General features: G+C 35.6%; 3 protein-coding genes across 5 annotated transcripts in view; 1 reads left to right on the forward strand and 2 right to left on the reverse strand.

The window, feature by feature from the left end:
- The window catches only part of LOC107750432 (condensin-2 complex subunit D3-like), a 19,449-nt gene extending 12,804 nt beyond the window's left edge, over window positions 1-6,645 (reverse strand). For both annotated transcript variants that reach the window (XM_016565798.1, XM_016565797.1), the window contains exons 1-10: window positions 6,539-6,645; window positions 5,987-6,138; window positions 5,716-5,878; window positions 4,463-4,638; window positions 4,135-4,302; window positions 3,356-3,417; window positions 2,078-2,165; window positions 1,854-1,987; window positions 1,606-1,678; window positions 573-698 (exon numbers count right to left, since the gene is read on the reverse strand). In XM_016565798.1, the coding sequence (XP_016421284.1) occupies window positions 573-698; window positions 1,606-1,678; window positions 1,854-1,987; window positions 2,078-2,165; window positions 3,356-3,417; window positions 4,135-4,302; window positions 4,463-4,638; window positions 5,716-5,878; window positions 5,987-6,138; window positions 6,539-6,590 (1,194 nt within the window). In that variant the 5' untranslated portion in view covers window positions 6,591-6,645. The remainder of the gene's footprint in view (window positions 1-572; window positions 699-1,605; window positions 1,679-1,853; window positions 1,988-2,077; window positions 2,166-3,355; window positions 3,418-4,134; window positions 4,303-4,462; window positions 4,639-5,715; window positions 5,879-5,986; window positions 6,139-6,538) is intronic.
- Window positions 6,646-8,488: 1,843 nt separating this feature from the next.
- On the forward strand, window positions 8,489-13,992 carry LOC107750460 (DNA-directed primase/polymerase protein-like). The gene is made up of 12 exons (XM_016565829.1): window positions 8,489-8,500; window positions 8,568-8,715; window positions 8,838-8,889; window positions 9,084-9,238; window positions 10,271-10,433; window positions 10,567-10,661; window positions 12,201-12,287; window positions 12,436-12,544; window positions 12,636-12,718; window positions 13,229-13,275; window positions 13,377-13,487; window positions 13,755-13,992. The coding sequence occupies exons 1-12, from the start codon at window positions 8,489-8,491 to the stop codon at window positions 13,869-13,871; spliced, it is 1,179 nt and encodes a 392-aa protein (XP_016421315.1). The 3' UTR covers window positions 13,872-13,992.
- A 1,171-nt stretch (window positions 13,993-15,163) lies between these two features.
- LOC107750434 (thrombospondin type-1 domain-containing protein 4-like) overlaps window positions 15,164-22,086 on the reverse strand; it is a 13,117-nt gene continuing 6,194 nt past the window's right edge. Inside the window, exons 6-12 of one of the 2 annotated variants that reach the window (XM_016565800.1) lie at window positions 21,922-22,051; window positions 19,577-19,790; window positions 18,421-18,594; window positions 18,169-18,345; window positions 16,896-17,075; window positions 16,667-16,811; window positions 15,164-15,529 (exon numbers count right to left, since the gene is read on the reverse strand). In XM_016565800.1, the coding sequence (XP_016421286.1) occupies window positions 15,390-15,529; window positions 16,667-16,811; window positions 16,896-17,075; window positions 18,169-18,345; window positions 18,421-18,594; window positions 19,577-19,790; window positions 21,922-22,051 (1,160 nt within the window). In that variant the 3' untranslated portion in view covers window positions 15,164-15,389. Of the gene's footprint in view, window positions 15,530-16,666; window positions 16,812-16,895; window positions 17,076-17,546; window positions 17,692-17,775; window positions 17,956-18,168; window positions 18,346-18,420; window positions 18,595-19,576; window positions 19,791-21,921; window positions 22,052-22,086 lie in introns of both variants that reach the window. The other variant, XM_016565799.1, reaches the window with a different exon arrangement.

Raw genomic sequence — 22,086 nt, forward strand, 5'->3', positions numbered from 1 at the left:
ATATAAAACATTAGAAATTAGATATTTGTTTAATTTTTATTGTGTGTTTGACTGTTAAAACAAAAAATATTTGTTTGTCTCAATAAATTGGGTTAATTTAAAAATATAGTGGTTAAATGTAAACATTTTTTTCTATTGCTCTTTGTTTAAAAAAAGGTTTTAAAAAATGTAAATAATTATCGATACCGAACGATATGAGACATTATATCGTTGATAAATTTTTTAGCTATATCGCCCGGCCCTAGACAAGAGCATTGAAAAATATCAAATAATCTGTGCATATGGTAAATTGTGCTTAAAGGGGTCCTATTATGCTCTTTTACAAAGTCTTGATTTTGTTTTGGGGGTGTACTAGAACAGGCTCTCTAGGTTGTTCAAAAAACACATTATTTTTCACATATTTTACATTATTACAACACCTCTCTCCCCAGTCTGGCATGAACGCAGATCTTTTTTATGCTCAAACAGCAACATTACAGACTAACTGAAGTTGAAAAAGTGAAAAAGCATAATAGGACCTCTTTAAATGAAAATCATCACGGGGCAGTGACCTGACGAATCACACAGTTCACCTTGTTATTTCGGGAGTAGCTATAGAGCCACTTAATGATGGCTGCATAGTCCTGACACGGCATCTTAGCCATCAGCTTCCCAACAGCCTGTGCTCCACTGACTCGATATTCAGACTTCTCCACCATCTGAAACACACACAAACACACACACACAGAGTGAGATGTGTGGAAAGAATTACAAAGAAAATATGTTTTTTTTTCAAAAAAATCAAACCTTAAAAGACCCAAAAAAGTTAAAAAGGTGTTGCAAAACAAATCCATATTAATCAAGTGGTTTAAAGTCCTGTGAAGATGCGATCGCTGTATACGACAAATAGATTTTATTTAGGCTTTTAATAACATAACCGCACATACAAATCCAATCATACATGGTAATCACGGAAGCTTGTGTGTATGTCACATGCTAGAATATGTGTGAGTATCATATAAAGCAATCAATGCCTTCATAACCTTTTTGGATCTGTTAAGTTTTAGTTTCCCGGACATCCAATGGAAGGACAGAAACCTCTCAGGTTTCATTAAAAATATAACAGAAGATTAACCAAAGTCTTATGGGTTTAGAACAACATGAAGTAAATGACGATAGAACTATCATTTTTGGGTGACCTATCCAAAACAATTGTGGTTGTTCCAAATCTGTATGTTTTTCTGTAAAACTCAAAAGGAAAATTATATAGAATCTCCGCTCAGGTCTTTGGTGTAATAATGTTTGGTCTCAAGATATTTGCTTTGAAAGCTGCATGAATGATTTGATAGTGAACGATATAAATCTCTGTCTGTAGCTTTAGAAAACATGGAATAAAACTCAATTACATTAACTCCCTTTATAGTGCTTTTTTGTATTGGAGTTGTGGTTAAGAAATAGTCTATTAACAGTTGTGGTCACTCTAAAATGTCATATGCATGTGGATTCTTCAAAAATGCCCATGTTCCATGAAAAGAATAACAACAGAGAGTCAATAATGACAAAACTGAAATAACTGAAATGAAGCCATTCATTTTTAGTGGAATATTCTTTTAAAATAAAATATACCTGATGGCAGATGTGCTGCACAAGGATCCGTAAAAGTGGCAACGCAGCCTCCCTCTGATTATCAACAATATGACTAGAACACAGAACACACATAATGCATATATTAACAACTCACGGAATCAATGCTGAACACACAGTAGGGGACAAAATAAATTTAGAGGCTGCATGTAATTTTAAAAACAAAACAAATATTCCTACATGGAAATATTACTGGAACCCTAGAAAGAAGGGAATAAGCCGTTACTAACCTGATGAAAAGGATGGCCTGGTCTCTGGCACCACAGACAGCCTGAGACGGAGCAAGAAGACACGGCTTGGACCTCTCTTGTGTTTTCATCATTAGAATAACATACAGTAGCTTGCGGAACACTCGTCGACGGCACTGTAAAATGCAACACCCACAATGATCAAGCAATGTAATTTAACGAATGTAACTAAAATGAGGAGGTCTTTCTGGAGTAAAACCACCCACCTCATCTCCTTCACCATGAATGGTTGAGCAAAGTAGCCCCAGTCCATGGTAGGACAGCTCAGGCAGACTCTGTATTTGGTCGACATTCCTTGAAAACAAACAAAAAATCCTCAGAAGGTTATAACGCTGGATATAAATTCTAAATATTGTTAACTAAAACTACACTAAAATTGTTTTTGTTAAAGGGTTAGTTCACCCAAAAATGAAAATTCTGTCATTAATTACTCGCCCTCATGTCGTTCCAAACCCGCAAGACCTTCGTTCATCTTCGGAACACAAATTAAGATATTTTTAATGAAATCTGAGAGCTTTCTGACCCTGCATAGACCGCAATGCTGCTGAAACATTCAAGGCCCAGAAAGTTAGTAAGGACATCGTTAAAATAGTCCATGTGGCATCAGTGGTTCAACCGTAATGTTATGAAGCTACGAGAATACTTTTTGTACACCAAGAAAACAAAAAATAACAACTTCATTCAACAATTTCTTCACTTCCCTGTCAGTCTTCGACGCGTGTTCAAGAGAGTATGAGGACGCATGCTACTGACGCAGGAGCTGGTGTTCTGATGTAGAACACGCATGCGCTGCGCCTTGTTTGCAAGCAGAGGAATGCACACGCATGTGTCATGGTACTCTCGTGAATGCAACTGTTGAATAAAGACGTTATTTTTGTTTTCTTGGTGTACAAAAAGTATTCTCGTAGCTTCATAACATTACGGTTGAACCACTGATGTCACATGGACTATTTTAACAAAGTCCTTACTAACTTTCTGGGCCTTGAACGTTTCAGCAGCATTGCGGTCTATGCAGGGTCAGAAAGCTCTCAGATTTCATTAAAAATATCTTAATTTGTGTTCCGAAGATGAACGAAGGTCTTACGGGTTTGAAACGACATGAGGGCGAGTAATTAATGACAGATTTTTCATTTTTGGGAGAACTATCCCTTTAATTAAAATAAAGCTGAATAAACTGTAAATAATGGATGGAGAATTTAAACTAGAAAAACAAAAGCAAATTAGAAACAGCCTTTGCAACAAACTGAAATGAAATAAGTTTGAGTTGTAGTCCTAAAATTGCAAAAACTAAAACTGAAATAAATGAAAGCTAAATATAATTTTTTTTTTTTTTTTAAGTGACAATCACATAACAAAACTACTAAAACAAAAATATAAAAATTAAAGGCAATTCAAAATTAATACTATAATAGTATATAAATAATACTAAAAAAAATTGTGCTGAAATGCATTTCCTCATCTTCCTAATTTTCTTTTACATTTACCTTTCCTGAGAGAATGACAGATTTCCAATGACTGGTTCAAAGTTGGTAAGTTGAGTGAAAAGCTGAAAGTAAATGAAAATATTAATATTTCAATATCTCAGTATTCTGTAAAAAATTATAGTAAAAATACAAATTTTTTAAAGGCTTCAAATGTTATTATCAATGTGTGAAAGTATTCAACCATATTCAGATCTATACATCAACATTGCTTTATATGCTCTAAGAACCTGTTAACTAATGACCTAATACTCTCAAGATGGCAAAGGGGGTCAAATTGGCTTTTTAAAGGGGTCATATGATGCTTTTTTAAAGATCATTATTTTGTGTATTTGGTGTAACAGAATATGTTGACATGCTTTAATGTTCAAAAAACACATTATTTTTCAAATACTGTACATTATTGAAGGTCCTATATGCCCCGCCTCTCTCAAACGCTTCGTTTTCTACAAAGCCCCCTCCTTAGATATGTGGGGTGTGTTAGAACGAGCCGTTTTAGGGGGGCGTGGCAGAGTCTTAACTTTGATAAAGAATATCTCTTTGGTTTTGAGACTTTAGTCTTTGCAACTTCAGGGATCTTATCTATGCACAATCAGCTTGTAACACTCCAAAGAGAAAGAAAAACTTGAAATCGCATCATATGACCCCTTTAAATAAACAAACAAACAAAAAAGAACAGCTGTACCAAAAACTACGTTAAGATTCATGCTAATCCCCAACACAACCACAAGTAGCACACAAGCGCTGAGTGAAGTTGGCATGTGAAAGCATCATTTACTGACCTGAACACAGCTGTCAGCACTCTGAGGTTTGTCTCGAAGCGAAAATCTCTCTAGGAGCCTCAGAAGTGTGCGAACCAGCAAGACAATGCCCTCTCTTAGTTTCAGCAAATCCTGTGGAGAAAAGTACACCCCTTCTTCCTCATCATCTTCATCGTCATCAATCTCCATCTGTTGGGAAACAAAACGCCAAAATACATGACACCACTGTCACATTGACAGACAGATTGGAATTCTTTCAACAATGTGTCAGTGTAGGAAAAAAACACTTTTTTTAAGATGATGAGTGTAAAAGTTACATATACAAAAAAGCAAAAGCAAAATTCTATACCTCTTCTGACACTTTCTTTGGGGGTTTGGATCGTTTGCCTGTTTTGGGGTCACCTTGAGAGCTTTTCAAAGTATCTTTCTTGCGTTTCTTGCCAGAGTCTTGAGGCCAGCATTTCAGGGGCATGTTCAGACAGGTATCAAAAAGAATCTGATGATACACTTTATTCGCAACACTCCCTGAAGATGTACAAAAACAAAAACATTAAATAAATTCATACAGGCATATCAACCGGAAATCAGTGCCATGCCATGCATTAGGAAGGACTTCAGCACTGCAGCCAGATGCAAGGGATAGAAACTATGAAGGTAAAATAGTAGCAAAACTCTAGAGCTTGTTGATTTGAAGGTGAGATCTGGTCATATTAATATTTGTATTTGTCAGTTTAAATTTACACTCACAGATCTGATGTGAAAAGCTGAATCTTTCGATTTGCACACACAATTTTCAAAACACCCGAGATTAATCTGCAACTTTGATAACTTTGGCTTTGTCCAAATACCCACACTTGCAGTCTTTGCACTTGACCACTTGATTACTTAAATGATGTATTTCCTGTATTTGGCCGAAGTCTTCAAGTGGGTGTGAAGACCACAAGTGTGTGTCGAACTTTTCATTACCTGATGGGACACACTTATAGTGTTGTAAAAATGCAAGTGTTTACAGAGATTTATTTTAATTTGAATTTGAAATACTTTGCATTTTAAAATCAACTTCTAAAGTCTGTTCAGTAGTCCCTATAACATGACAATTTTAATTTGTGGAACACTGTTTTTCTACCAAATTATTTGTAATATCTAATTATTATATTATTATTTAACTTACATTGGAAAGGTTTCCGTGACCTCTCGTGAGATTTCGGCTAAAAGTCTCACGATTTATTTCCAGAACATGATGCATGATGGGATACACTTAGCCTTGAATAGCGCTCTGGAGCGGTATTCGAGATAGTGTGGATTTAGTATCCATTAAGGGCACTGCACTTTGGCATTTTGAAGACATGGGACAGACTTGCACACTTACTTCCTGTCGCGCGCACGCGCTCTCAAGTGGCCAAGACCGCAAGTGTGGGTATTTGGACAAGGGGTTTGAATTTAAAACACGGGTGTTTTGATTGTTGTCTGTGTGTGCAACTCGAAAGATTCAGCTTTTCAGAGTGTACATTTCTTACAAATACGAATATGAATATGACAAGTTCTCACCATCAAATCAAGCTCTCGAGTTTTGCTACTATTTTACCTTAATAGGAATCTGACCTGGAATTTTTAGCAGCAACAAGTATAGAGAGGCTGCCTGTAGACCACATAGTCTCTGTTCAAGACTGGGACTTTTGGCTTTAGCACTAAGGATGAAATAGGACAGGACAGCCACCAATGGTTTTGCAGAGACACCATTCTCACCAAACACCAGCCAGACACTCTGCAGGGAAAAAAACAAACATCATAAGCAAGGTACTGCATCACAAAGATTTGCTATTTTGTGGGGTGAAGCAGAAAGAAATCACAGCATCATCACATGACGTCATACCTGTGTATTGTCATCATCCTTATTGGAGAAGGGCAGAAGCTGCTTGTAAATCGTTTTGAACACATCAGGGTCTTCCTTTATCTCCTCCTCGATAACAGGGTCAAGAGGGTCTGTGTGGGTGAACTCAAAATCCCACACTGCATCCACCCAGGCTGAAACATGTCAACAAAATAAGTACACTCTGACTAATAATGCCCCAAAATGCTGCAGGCAGCTCATTTAGCTGAGACAGACAATGATTACGCGAAGTACACTATTTAGTGATATAAGTTAAGTCACCCTGACTGTTTTCGGTCTTTTTATAAACACTGTGACAGTTTGAACGGGTAGTTAAAATTCCTAGGTCCTCTTTTTCTGCTATGGTAAAATAAAAAAGTTTTGCGTCAAAATCTCACATATAGCAAACCATGAACCGAAATCAAAACAATCCCCCGGAATGACAGACAGCGCTCAAGATATTTCGAGGTTTAATACAACAGTACACAAAGTGAATCTCAAAATTCATTTAGCAGTTGTTTCTAGGACATGCTCGTGACAAATATGGAATCATACCTGAAGACACACTGTTTAATTTTAATAACTGCAGCGCACGTATCAACTCCATACTTCGTTCAAAATAACGCGCCAAATAGCCGCACTAATCCCGGCATGCCACCGGGTTAAGGCTAGAAGGGATACGTATGGCGCTACTGGGCATGCGCACATCAATACAACGTAATTTTTGTCACACTGTACAACAATAATTACTATTTTTTAATTCTTGTAAGGGGTCGGTTTAGGGTTGGGGTAGGTGTAGACGTTAATAAAACACAATCTAATAGGTATAAAATTACATTTATTGTTAGCTTCCGGTCGGAGCTGTATCCCTTCTTTTTAAATTTTTTTTTTATTGATTTTCAACATATAATATAAAGGTATTGAACAAATATAAACTACAACAAAGAAATAGAAAAAATACAATATAATTTAAATAATAGTACAGGTAAAAAAATATATTTTTTTAAATGCTGTAGCCCTTCTAGCCACAACCAATGCACGGCGACATACGCATTACGCAAGAGATGCGCTCATGAATATTAATTAGGTATTGACTTTTTTTTTTTTCGTTTTTATTAAACCTTCCATAATAACAGTACAATAACGTTCATAAATAGTGTTAATCTCTAAAAAATAAAACATACATACAATTAGACATAAAGACAAAATAACGTCAAATAATGACGAGGGTGTCGAATTATTAATATTCATGACCCAAAGCAGTTCCGCTTCGCGCTCGGTTCCAGCGCATGCGCAACGCTTCATTCCTATGACGCGCAGTTACGCGCGTTCCTCAGAAACGGAAATGCTTCAGACTGTAAATATACAACAACAAAATAACAAAGGACTATAAAGGAAGAATACAAATAAGCGACCGAACCAGGTGCACTCATTTCTTAAATGTACTTTTTTATACAGGGGAGAATATAAAAATAACATATTATACATTGTATAAGTTTTATAACCTGCTGTTATAAAACTAAAACTGCTAGTTTTATATCTACTGTCTGCCGGTTGCATAAACTGCTTAGACTAGTCTTAAAAAGTTAGCCATCTAATTAGCTTTCTTCTAGATTGGTCATATCTGTTTAAAGTCATTGACAAAAATGTAGATTGGCCCAATTTTAATCAGAAAAGGGAGACTAACTGCTAAGTCAGTCAAACTAGTCACAGTCTTAACATAGTGGCTATGTTTATGCAACTGGCCCAGAAACACTCTCACTCTCTCTCTCTTTCTCTTTCTCTTTGTCTGTTTTAGGATTAGAAAATCGACACATTTATTGAGAGTTAATATGTACACCCTTCACTGCCTGATAATATCCATGTATTAGAGAAATCTGTTATGATCTGCTGTATCAGAGGCATTCACTGTGTATTTGCTGATGGACCTTCAACTGTTTACAGGTGACTTCATTTCTCCTGAGCTCTTTACTGTCCTCTGCTGATCACATCACAGAGCATGAGTGAGATTTAATCATAAACTCATAAACCAGTGTTTTGAGGCAAGGATGACGGGAGGAAAATGGCAGGACAGGCTGAAGTCTGTGGAGCAGAGAGCCTCATCTTTTCAGTCTTCTCCTCCCTATCCCTTTAAGCAGCACAATGTTTTCAACATTGATAATAATCATAAATGTTTCTTGAGTGCCAAAAAATCAGCATATTAGAATGATTTCTGAGAAGAATCATGTGACACTGAAGACTGGAGTAATGGTTGCTGAAAAAAAAAAAATCACCATTGCCATCGCAGGAATAAATTACATTTTAAACGATATTAAATTAGAAAAACATCATTTTAAATTATAACAATATTTCACACTATTATTGTTTATAGTGTACATTTTATCAAATAAATGCAGCCTTTGTGAGTTCAAAAGACCTTTTTCAAAAACAAGAAAAATGTCACAGACCCCAAACTTTTGAATGTGTTATACTACAAAAGAGCTGATTTCTAGTAATAAGAAAAAAATGTTGGTGCTAGTAAATGGACATCAGAAACTATAGTTTTCAAAACTAAATGTGTAATTTCCTCAATATACAATAACAGTATGTGTGTGAGAAGCTAGAGGAGGTTTATGGTGTATGCTGCTCTGCAAAAGACGTCCTTAATCTAGACTCCAGCACCTCTGAGAAGTTTAGTCGCCATCTTATCTTCATGCTTCCCAATGCTGCATTCAAAGACAACTCTCATGTAGGTGAGTCATTGTCATTTCATCATCATGTACTATTAGTGACTACTTGGTTGATGATGCATATATTTCAACATTTGTTGCAATCTGTGATAGTGGTGTGTGTGTGTGTGTGTGCATGTTTGCAGGGCGATTTATTCTTGATATCCTACATCCTGCTCTAAAAAGACTTCAAAAAAGGTGAGATGTCAAGCATTGCAAGCTGTGAGCAAACTCAGTACTTAGAACTGATTTCTTTATTGCTCCTCTTGTTTTATGTAAAAACCCTCATTCTGTTTCTCACAGCCTCATGTTTTTATGTCGTTGTAGTGTTCTGCATTTATACATCCTTCTGTTTCTGTTATAATAGCATATTGGTTTGATTTGGTTTAAAGCAATCCAGAGGCACCTACAACAGCAGTTTGTCCAAGAGAGAACAGAGATGATGTGGACGGTTCTCAGGCCAAGAGAAGAAAGTATGAAGAGAAGGATCTTGACTTTCTGATAGTGAAGAGCAAAAATGGACAAAAACAACTTTTTGTTGACCTGGGTAAGAATTAATATTTTGTTCTTTAGTCTGCAAAGGAGGACTTTAAAGGACTGCTGTTGACTGTGATTTCTTAGCTGTTAAATAAATAGCTATTAAATTAATAGATTAAACACATTAAATGTTCTGTTTTGAAAATGAAGTATACTTTAGCATATTTTTAAAAAGAATACTTATTACAGAAATAATAAATAAATTTAAATAATATACTTAAGTGAAATCTGAATGCAATGTTTAGGGAGTACTTAAATGCATGTTCATTACAATTAAATGAAAATGTCATATAGTTTAAATATATATTAAATACAATTAATGAACATTAGAGTGCTTTTTTAAACCACTTATGGGAATAATATACTTTAAAAGGATATATTTAGATGCAAAATTAATTTAATGAAATTATAAAATTTATATTACTTTTTTTTTTTTTGACCCACTTACAGTAAGACATAAGTACATGTATATGTATATGTAGTTTCATAATTACTTCTCTGTTGTCTTTGAAATATGGTTAAAATGAACTGTCAAATGTAATGACAAGTACATTTAAGATTTGGTAAACTAAAATATGCTTTAATGTCATTTCTATTGAAACTTGTATGTCATGCATTTAAATATATTTGTAATTACACATTTGTAATGATGAACTAAAGATGAAATTTAGTACATTTAAAGATATTAAGTGTAATTACAAACTACAGTTAAAATTATCAAGTGCTTTACATGTGCTTTAGTATGTTAGTCAACACATTAAAATAAGTGTACGATTTTTAAAGCACAGCAAAAACATGATTTAAAATGTACTTAAAAGTAAACGTTTTAATTTGACATTATAAAGTGAACTTAAGTGTGTTAAAAGCATAGTTCTGAAAGTGTACTCTAATTACAATTAAGTGGCCTTTTATTTAATTAAAATAAGTAAATTTAAAAAATACACTACAAATGAACATTCAATACAATTGAAAACACTTTTTCACAAGGGTTTGTTAATATATTATTAATATAATTTCATAACATTCTCTCCTCTTTTTTAAGGTGTCTACACCAAGAACAGAAACTTCCGTCTCTACAAGTCCTCCAAACTGGGAAAGAATGCAGCCTTCTGTGTGGCAGAAGACAACAAGTTTGTCCCAAAGCCCTCCAAGCACACCACAAAAGAAGAACGCATATTTCTAGCTTCTTTAATCACCAATATCAGGTTATTTATATGCAGCATCTTTGTGTAAACATGTTGTCCACACTTTGGTGGAGCCAGCTTTTTTTGTGATTGTATTTTCGTTTTAGAATATTGGCTTTCACACACACTAACACACATATCTGGTTTGCATCAGTTTCACAGGACAGAGGATTTTGACGTATGATAAGCCACAGAAGAGTGCAGCAGGACCTCAGTGTTCGACCCTTCAGAGAGAGTCACACAGCTCTGGTAATTGTAACGTGTTGTGCAGGATCAAGCACAGAATGCAGGAGAAGTCAAACTAAGGCCATGTCCACACGTACACGGGTATTTTTATAAACTGAGTTGTTCCTTCCGTTTTTAAAAAACTCTCCGTCCACATGAAAACGCAAACGCATGCTATGAAGCACTGTCAAGAGCATGCCAAACCAACAGGTGGCGATATAATCTCAACCGTAAAGCCATGTTGGCCAATCAGAAGCCTGAAAAAGTTTCCAGTAGGCGGAGATAACAGCGCAGGCTCCGACGTCACAAGCCAAAAACTCTGGTTTCGCTGTCTACACGATAAAAATAACCGCATTCGTGTGGACAGGGCCTTACAGTCTTTAATAATAAATCCAATGGAAATACTCAGGAGAAGCCATGACACAACAACTGAAACATACAAACAATACCAGACAAGGAACTGACTAAAACTGAGGGCTTATATAGATGATTACCAGAATCAGAACAGGTGAGAACTAATGAGTAACTATGGAAACAAATGAGTGGAGGGAAACTGGGTCAAATTAAACAAGGAGCACAGAACTAAACCAAAACAGAAAATAACCCTGACAGTAATGAGAAGTACAAATTGACATCCCCAAGTGCTTTCAGTGGTTTCTAAGAACAGGATTTGTGAGCAAATTAACTCAGAATTAACCATCTCAGGTCAGTGCAGCAATGTGGTTCACTTAAAATGTGCATTAAAGGTACAATAGGAGATCTTGGAAAATGCTAACTTTAGCCTGATAGCACTGAAAGCGAACGTCCCACCCTTCCTGCAATCGCCGTCCAAAGCCACGCCCCCTGAACGCATTTACACTCACAGACCAGAGACAACATTACTACAATAGGCTACATCAGGTTCCCAATTCCAGCCCATGTTCCGAAGTGAAGTAAACTTAAACGGATTTCCCTGTTCAGGGAGTAGGGAGCAATGAACTCTGTGTAGGGATCATATCGATCGGAACACAGTTCATGCACGTAGCTCACTTCTAACGAGCTGGCGCGAGGACTGGATTAACCGCTGGGCTACATCATGTGTCATTCACCAGTGAGAAATCTTTAAAAGTACTACAATACCAGGAAGGAAGATCGGCTTGTTGATGTTTGCCTGCCATCCTCGCTCTGTCGGCACAGCGTGCGTGAACGCGCTGATGAGTATCCTGTCTGCGCGAACCGGGTGCGCAGAGGTATGCTAATACATACGTTGACAGGCAGGTAGGAAAGCATATTAAAACGCCCGGACCGAGCACTTAACTTAATGATTGCTATCGGGATGTGAAGAGACTTTCAACCAGCATAACAAAAAATGTTTCTGAAGACAATCACCTATTGCACCTTTAAATACAAACAGTATAAAATGTGCATTTAAATATAAATGAAATTGAACATTAACCAGTCCTATTGGGCTGTTGGACAAAAAAAGTTAATTTCCCACCCTGCTTAAGTTAAATGTCATGCTTTACTGTTTGCATCGACAGTTAACTACAAGCAGAGACTTCTCACTCTGCCCTCTCCATATAGATCTGTTGGGTGAACAGAAGCAGTCTCCATTTAAAGAGGTGGATGAATTTGTGCTGACACTCGTGTGCAAGGATGGTATTCAAGGAAGTGAGTGACAGTAACAAAAAGAGATGGTGCCATGCTTTCAGTTAGTTTGTTTCAAATGAAAGAAACTTCTTCGCCCTCGTGTTGCTGAAAGCACTTTTTCACAAAAGGAATCATTTCAGCTGAATGCTTTGTTAACTGAATGTCACAGGCATCCGGCGATGGAACTACTTTGCATCTGAACAGCTGCTGGTTTATGATATTGAGAAATTCCGCTGGTGCCACAATGTGAAGCGCTTTCACAAGAGCAACAACATCATGTGAGTCTCTATCGCTGTGATTTGCATTGCTTTACATGGTCTGTTTGATGGTCTAACAAATTACAAATGCTCTTAATTCTTCTTTTCATAGAATTGTGGTGGACCTCAAAGAAGAAGTGTGGTATCAGAGATGCCATGACCCTGAGTGCAGGAGACAGAACTACAGATCCTCCAGTACGCTCCACAGAGGAATAAAAAATAGCACCACATAAAACCTTACTTAATAGCTACTATATAGCTGTAATATACTGTAGCTTGTACTGCACTAGAGGTGACGGTTTGTTTGCTATAGTTAATATCGCTTCCAGATGGACATCTGATAGATGCAGTGTTGTTATTGTTAATTAAAACTAAAACTATTAAAAATTGTTTTTTGTAAAAAAACAAAAAAAACAGCTGAAATAAAATATGAATATTAAATGTTTCTTTGGCTAAGTTCAAGTTGAAGTACTAAAATGACTAAAACTGGTATAAAAATAAATTAAACTATAGAAATATTAAAACAAATAAAAATAACAAAAGCACATACAATTCAAACTAAAATTAAAACAAAAAATATTAATAAATGCTACAATAGTTTATAAATAACACTAAGGTGTGGCTTGATATGGAATGTTTGTGGGGAATGATGTAACATTTAAGAGGGTTTGATTGTAATTTTATGGCATTTCTATGTTTTTCCAGGCTTCCCACTGCCTCAAGAGGTCTGCATGAGCCACCTGCTGATGGAGGTCAGTCAGGATTCAATTTATCGGGATTTGTAATTTACATAACCATACATTAGGTCGAGTACATATTTGTGTATTGACTTGTGCGCCTTTCTTTACTTAAGGATGAAGAGGATCAGGCATATATAACGGATGAACTGGGGAACATTGAGCTTGCTCAGAGCTCCGTAGCCACGACTGATTCAGCAGAGTCCTCCTCGGCTCCTCAGGCTCAGGTTTCCAGGCTTCCCACTGCCTCAAGAGGTCTGCATGAGCCACCTGCTGATGGAGGTCAGTCAGGATTCAACTTATCGGGATTTGTAATTTACATAACCATACATTAGGTCGAGTACATATTTGTGTATTGACTTGTGTGCCTTTCTTTACTTAAGGATGAAGAGGATCAGGCATATATAACGGATGAACTGGGGAACATTGAGCTTGCTCAGAGCTCCGTAGCCACGACTGATTCAGCAGAGTCCTCCTCGGCTCCTCAGGCTCAGGATTGGGGAGAGTGGCCTGATGACCCTGCTTACCTGGAAGCTCTGCAGGAAGTAGAAAGGGCCACTGAAGAGGTACCTGATGAGCTTCTGCTCCAGGCAGTGACTGAGTGTGAATGAAAGTCTCTGGAGGGAGGGATGTCATGTGAATGTCTTTATTAACCGACTATAGTGCAATACCTGAAGTTCCTTCTTTATTTCTATGTATTCATTAAACTGTAAAATAGGTGCTTAAATTCTGTTTTCCTAACAAACTGTATTTTCTAAATGTTCAAAGATTTATTTGCATAAATTCTTTTAGATTACTTGGCTTGGGATAATTTATTCATTTTATTTACGTAAATGGACTAATATAATATTAGATGATAAATATATAAAGAATAAAATAAAGAATCTAATTTAATGTTAAATGATCCAGTATACCTTTAAAGCTGAGAAATGTTGCATATGTTGAAGTACAATGCAATACATTGAGTAAGCGAGTACAAATGTCACAATTATTATGACAAGTTAAATGGATGGAAACTGATACTCAAAGTATCTTTTTTGAAGATAAATAATTCTTGTGAGTAAAACAATTAAAAACACAAATTTTATTAATTTATTCGGTCAAATATATTGGCAAATATAGTATAATAAACTGGTTATTATACAGAATTTAAACGTGTCCTCTTGCCTCCACTAGAGGGCAGCAGTGGTCTATTTCTGTAAAGGGATGCAGCACAGGGCTAGATATATTGTATGTTCCTGCATGCATTTAAATATGAGAAACCCTGAGGAGGTGTGTTTCCCCAGCTGAGTTTTTCATTTCTCTGTAAAGCTGCTTTGGAACAATGTATCATGAAAAGCTACACAAGCATGCTTTTTATTTCTGATACGCTTCTGTGAGACTGAAATTGAAAAATATTTACACATGGATGTGATTTTAGTTTTTGAGGGGCCATTTCATGACAAATTGGAGTCAGTACACAAATAAAATATTTATAATTGGTTTTATTTCTTTGCAATGACCCTAATCGTTTCTTCAGAACACCAGTGACAAAAATACTTTAGACCAAGATGATATATGACAAGCATGGTTTAGTGTAATTTGAAACTTTTGTTTTATTGTACGAATGAACTTTTTTTTTTTTTAAATTTGTCAAATAGAATATCTCACTGAATTGATGTCTTTTCTACATTTTCTCACCTTCACCATCAGGTTTTGTGTAATTTTTGTAACCCCTTTTATAAAGTTTTTAGATTTAATATTTAGATAAATACTAAAGATTTTGTAAAGGGTTTATTTCGAATCTTTAGATGTAAATTATTAGTCATATAAATAACCATTTAAATGTGAAGAGGAATTTGAAATCTGTCATTGCTCATTTTTAGACATTACTGAACATGATGAATGAAGTAAAAGAGGCTTGGTTGTTTTTATTTGCAATAAATATTCATTTGCTCATGGAGCATTCTCATTTTGTGTTTTAAAAAAAGACGGGCAGTGAACATATAGTAAAGTCTTTGAACAGTGATGTCATCTCAGGGTCAGATCCAGCTGAAAACAGGTGGGGGATGATGTCATGATGAGACATGGACGTCATCATTCAGGGAAGGAGAGCGGTGGTGTCACATCCCAACAACAAGGCGGCCAGATCACCTGATTCTATGCAGTGTGTCTCTCTGAATGACCCGAGAGCATGATGCACAACATGTGGTGCGATAGTAGGAGTACACACACAAACGGGCCTGGACCACCACCACACAGTTATAGTACATATCCCTGCAGGACTCATCTACAGAGAGAGAGAGAGAGACGAGATTAAAGGTATGGTTCACCCAAAAATTAAAATTCTTTCATCTCTCATACTCATATTGTTATATGTTTTTTTTTTTATTATTGTTTTGTTTTTTTTACATCGAGTGCCAGCTAATTTAAACTTGCTTTTTTTTCTTTCTTTTTTCATTTTGTGGAGCTTGGTAGATACAGCCTTCATTCACCTTAATTCATTGTATGGAAAAGAGCAATTGAAGCATTCAGCTTAAGATATCCTTTATTGTTCCACGGGAGGAAAAAATATGGGTTTGGAAAAAGTCTGGGTAAAAATACAGGTTTTTTGATTAATTGCAATGTTCATTTAAACAAGTCGCAATATAACAGCAGTAGCAAGTGATCTTCTGTATTGTGTGTTGTTTTGGCGGGCTATTATGAGCCAATACATTTTAGTAAATCAAAAACATACAGCATTAGTGCAGCACAATTCCAGCTCTGTCAATGGATAGTTCAAAAACTGTATTAATTATACTATTGTAGCATATTTAGTATTATTTTTAATTAACTTTAATGTTTATATTTTGAGTTTTCTATTTAAATTTAATTTTAAGTAATTTAGTTTTTTGTCATTTTTATTAGTTTTTGTTTTATTTCTATATAGATTTTTATTTCTGTTTCTGCTTTAGTGATTTTAGCACTTCAAACTTATTTAAACATATTTCAGCTATTTGCCCAGACAACATTTCTAATTTTCATTCAAGTTTTAAGTTTTTCATCTAATATTTATTTTTAATTTAATTCAGCTTTATTTCAATTACTGAAAATGATTTTTAATAGTTTTAGTTAACAAGACTTCGAGCTACTGGTTTAAATGATTTGTGAAAGACTGGCAGTAATAATTCACAGCATTAGTAGAGAGAGAATTCTTTCTAAAATAACAGTATGTAAAAAAAATATATATGGAAATAACTGAAATATACACAAATGTTTTGGAAAATAAATCGGGAGCTTTTGATTAAGATTCGATTTGGGAAATCTAAATTGATATCCAGCCCTAATGATTATAAAGGAGAGTAAATGACAGAATGATCATTTTTGGTGTGCAACATGTTTAACAATACTAGATAAAGAGAATGTATAAAGAATAAGAAAATCATACCAATCTGTGGCGTGCATGTGTGTGTGTTACACTTCTCCTGTTTGGCAGGTTCAAGAGCAGGATCACAGTCATGGCTGGTGGTCAGATCATCTTGCAGACAACGTACCTCCCTCACTCGAAAGCCTCCGTCACAAGAACGAGAACACTGAGGCAGTCAGAAACATCCCTGTTACATAAGTGGAGTTGAAATAATGTGGTTAAAGTTGCACTGTGTGTGAGAAACCCTCACCGAGCTCCACTCCGTCATGTACCACTGTGCTCCACAGCTCTTCAAAAAGCAGGTCTGTGCACTGGGAGGACGGGGCAGATGAGAGCAGCGGTCATCTGAGGTGACTGCTAATTGGCCATTGTTTTGGACAACACAGACCACACCTCGACTCTGGGTGCCATTGCCACATTCAGATGAGCACTGTGACACACACACACACACACACATTTGAACATATTTTGGCTATTTGCCAAGACAACATTTCTAATTTTCATTTAAATGTATGGTTTTCATCTGATATTTAAATTTTAATTCAGCTTTATTTCAATTACTGAAAATGATTTTTAACAGTTTTAGTTAACAAGACTTCGAGCTACTGGTTTAAATGATTTGTGAAAGACTGGCCGTAATAATTCACAGCATTAGCAGAGAGAGAATTCTTTCTAAAATAACAGTATGTAAAAAAAAAAAAATGGAAATAACTGAAATATACACAAATGTTTTGGAAAATAAATCGGGAGCTTTTGATTAAGATTCGATTTGGGAAATCTAAATTGATATCCAGCCCTAATGATTATAAAGGAGAGTAGATGACAGAATGATCATTTTTGGTGTGCAACATGTTTAACAATACTAGATAAAGAGAATGTATAAAACGTAAGAAAATCATACCAATCTGTGGCGTGCAGGTGTGTGTGTTACACTTCTCCTGTTTGGCAGGTTCAAGAGCAGGATCACAGTCATGGCTGGTGGTCAGATCATCTTGCAGACAACGTACCTCCCTCACTCGAAAGCCTCCGTCACAAGAACGAGAACACTGAGGCAGTCAGAAACATCCCTGTTACATAAGTGGAGTTGAAATAATGTGGTTAAAGTTGCACTGTGTGTGAGAAACCCTCACCGAGCTCCACTCCGTCATGTACCACTGTGCTCCACAGCTCTTCAAAAAGCAGGTCTGTGCACTGGGAGGACGGGGCAGATGAGAGCAGCGGTCATCTGAGGTGACTGCTAATTGGCCATTGTTTTGGACAACACAGACCACACCTCGACTCTGGGTGCCATTGCCACATTCAGACGAGCACTGTGACACACACACACACACACACGCAAATAAAGGTAAAAAAAAAAAAATTTGATGATAATATAGTGTAATGACAGATTTACAAGCAATTTTAAAAAGGCTGGTAATTTTTGACCGGGAACACCAAATTAGGTATTTTCAACACAGACCAAGGGTTAAAAAAATACAATATTTGACTTTTCAGCGTGTGTGTGTTTGTGTGTGTTCATGCACCTGCCCCCATGGTCCTGTGTACCATTCCAGTCGCTGTGTGCAGGGTCCCAGGTCACACGGCATGAGCTCGTCAGGTTTATCCTCATCATCGCAGTTGTCCAGTGGCAGTGAGTTGGTCTGACTCATCATGCATACCACTGACCGGCTGCGTCTTCCTTCCGCACAGTCTGCAGAACACTGCGGAGAGACAAAAAACAGCTATTTTAGAAGTGCTATTGCGAAATAGCAAAGATAAGCGCACAGATTTCTCACCCTGTCGCTCCAGAGAGAGTAGAACCAGCTGCTGGCACACACGCCTTTGTCACAGTTCTGCAGGTCCTGTGGGCGAAGGGCCATGTTGCATTCCTCATCAGAAACAATGTCACCCAGGTTATCCACACACACAACCTCTCTTCTGCGCTGACCTACTCCACATGGCACTGAGCACTGAGAGAGAGAGAGAGGTTTAACTGGAGCCAGTGTTTTCTCTGAGCACTTTATGTTGATGGCTGTTTATCTGATGCACATATATACTACCCTTCAAAAGTTTAGGGTCGGTAAGATTTTCTGATGTTTTGGAAAGTCTCTCCTGTCACCAAGGCTGCATTCATTTGAGCAAAAAATACAGTAAAGACAGTAATAATGCGAAATAGTACAATCTAAATAACTGTTTTGTGTTGAATATTTTCATAAAATGTATATCATATTTTTTTAATAAAATAATTTAATATATTTTAAAAGCTATTTTACTCATGTGGATGGCAAAGCTGAATTTTCAGCATCATTACTCCAGTCTTCAGTGTCATGTGATCCTTCAGAAATCATTGCTGCTCAAGAAACATTTCTGATTATCAATGTTGAAAATAGCTGTGCTGTTTAATATTTTTGTGAAAATTATGATTTTTTTTCTGTCAATATTTTTTTTCTGATAAACAAAGTTCAAAGGAACAGCATTTATTTCAATTATAATTTTTGAATCAATTAATTAAATTTTTTTATCAAAAAATGTAATGACATTTAATTTAATGCATTTCTGCAGGTAAGATGAGCCACCATCTATTTTTAGGAATTTTTGTGAACAGTTCTTGTCATATGACCATACAGTGACCCCAAGAAATATTTTACTTATGCCATATTTAAATTTACCTAATGCAATGAAATAAATCAATTTTTGTAAAGTTTTAAAGCGTACAAATGCTTAGAAACGATATATTCAAAAAGCACCCTTCATATCTATCTGTTTTTTTTTTTTCAGTTTTTATTTTAATTTTAATTTTAGTACTTACAACTTAAACATATTTTATATCAATTAGTTGCCAAGGCAAGTTTTATGCAGTATGTTACAGATGCTTTCTGTTTATTCCAGGGGATAGAAGATGTCATAATTATGAATATTAATCTCATCTTACACTCAGACGCATTCACACACCTCTGTCCAGTCTGAGCGGATCTGCCACTCACTGCAGATCTTGAGCTGGCACACGGTGGTCGTCTCGGGCATTTCTGTGTTATAGCAGAGGCTGGTCGCCACGACGACTGTGCTATTGCCATGGTGTCCTTGCGGCTGCTGGCAAATCACCTGACGATACTGAAACCCTGGACCACAGGTCTTACTGCACTCAGACCACTCTCCAACATCCCAGCTACACACACACACACACACACACACACTGACTGAAGTACAACTGCTTAGTTTGAGTCACATGTGCTTCTTATTTGCCCCATTTGGAAAGCAACCACTCTAGACGTTTATGCCTCCTCAGCCCATATGGACAGTTTTTGGATGTTTTAAGATGCGCAGGCATGTATGTCTGCTTGTTATGTGTTGTGTTCAAAGTGACCCTTACAAAAAAGATTTGTTCATTCAACTGTTATTCAAGTTTTACATTAAAGCTAACATACTAAAGCACATGTAAAGTACTTGATTATAATTTGAACTGTAGTGTGTTATTTGATATTACATTTAAAGTCAATATGTATTAAATCGCTACTACATCTATTAAATTACAAATATATTTTAATACATGACATACAAGTTTCAACAGAAATGACATTCAAGAATATTTTAGTTTATCATAAATACCTGGCAGTACAGTTTAACAGAAGTAATAATGAAATATAAAAGATGTGCTTAAGTCTTGCTTAAGTTGGTCAAAAAAGCACTAATTGCATTTAACATAATTTTAAACAATAATAGATTTTCATTTAATTGCAATTAACATCCAGTAAATTGTCTAAAAACATTACATTCAGTTCACACTTCAGTATATTCTTTAAAGTGCTTTATTTCAGAAATAACAAGTACTATTTTTAAAAGTATGCTGCAGTGTACTTCTTTTTTTACAAGAGTACTCAAGCATGCATACTATATTATAAAATACATGTTCAAATTTATAGAAACAATTCAGTTTTGGGGGGTGAAATAGCTAGAGTAAAACAAGAGTAAAAAAGTACATGGATGGAACTTAAACCTAAATTAAAAAAAATAGTAAACTACATTATGATAAGTTCACTTGCAGTATAAAAACTTTTAAACAAGTAGTTTATTGTCAGCGCTTTCATTAACTACACAGATAAGTTTACTTGCAGTATAAATCTTTTAAACAAGTAGTTTATTGTCAGCGCTTTCATTAACTACACAGTGGGTTAGGAGTATATAACTAGTAAACTAACAGTACACCTAAGTTCACTTGTAGTATACTTCAGTTCACAATATAGCTGCTCAGACGTGAACTAGTTTACTACTATTACACTTAAATTACACTTAAAAGTCTACTTTTATAAACTAAATGCTGGTTCAATTTAGTTCCAAGAAATATACAAGTATACTACTAGTACATTAATATTAGTGTGCTTACTACATTATTGTTTATAGTATAAAATATTTAAAAATATATAAAAATATTTTTTATGTATTTGAACTTCTTATAAATTTCCATACATTTGAATTACACCGTTTTAACATAAACTAATAAATGAAACAGGTAAGAAACAGGCAAGGATTCCTGAACCTTAAAAAAAAAAAAAAAGTTTATTATTATTTGCATCTATTTGATTTTATTTAGATTATCACATTTTCAAAATTACATGATTAAAATTGCTTAAAATCAGCATAAATCTGTTCATCGTGAAAACAATTACATTTATTCAGTTAAAAAGCATGAACATGCGGTTAAAATATGGTTAGCTGTGGAACAAGAAATATTCAGTCAGTTAAAATGTATGAGATTGAAAGAAACTGGGTTTATTGATGATAAATACATAAACCTGGTTATTGTGTTTTTAAAACACATTCAATTTATTAGCATCATTACAGAAATTTAACCTGTTTCTTACATGTTTCATTAAGGCATGACTGACAAATATGCATCACATTAAGTTTATAGACCTATATAATTTTTGAGTGTACATAAAGTATACTTAGAAAATGTGACCCTGTCTCTGAAATCCAGGCTAAAGTCTCAAAATCTAATTATGAGATAACAAGCATCAAAGTTTGATTTCAACCATTAATTTCACTATGATATCAATCTTTGACAATGGCCTTACTCAGTCAATATTAAAGATATAAAGGTTATATTTTCACAGAATGTTCTCCATCTTTATGAAGGATGATTTTATGTAGAAAACAGTAAATCACAAAAAAATGACTTTAGCTGGGTTTTTACAGGCAGGGTCACAAATTTACTTTAACTACTGAAGTTAAAGTGAAAAAGTGAGCTAGAAGTAAATGCTTTTAGAGTCTGCTGTAAAAGACTGTGTATGTTCACTCACAAGGTCGGGCAAGGCTGCGATTGACACTCTTCTACCTGAGGGCCAGGATGACTGGTGTAGCTACAGAGATCCCCTCGTACAGTAGTTTGAGTAGCTCTTTCCACACAGCCGAACAGAACCTGATGACTGCCTGATACACACACACACACACACACACTCACACAC

Source organism: Sinocyclocheilus rhinocerous, unplaced genomic scaffold (assembly GCF_001515625.1).
Source record: "Sinocyclocheilus rhinocerous isolate Xijiao unplaced genomic scaffold, SAMN03320098_v1.1 scaffold1, whole genome shotgun sequence".
In the NCBI taxonomy this organism is placed as follows: Eukaryota; Metazoa; Chordata; class Actinopteri; order Cypriniformes; family Cyprinidae; genus Sinocyclocheilus; species Sinocyclocheilus rhinocerous.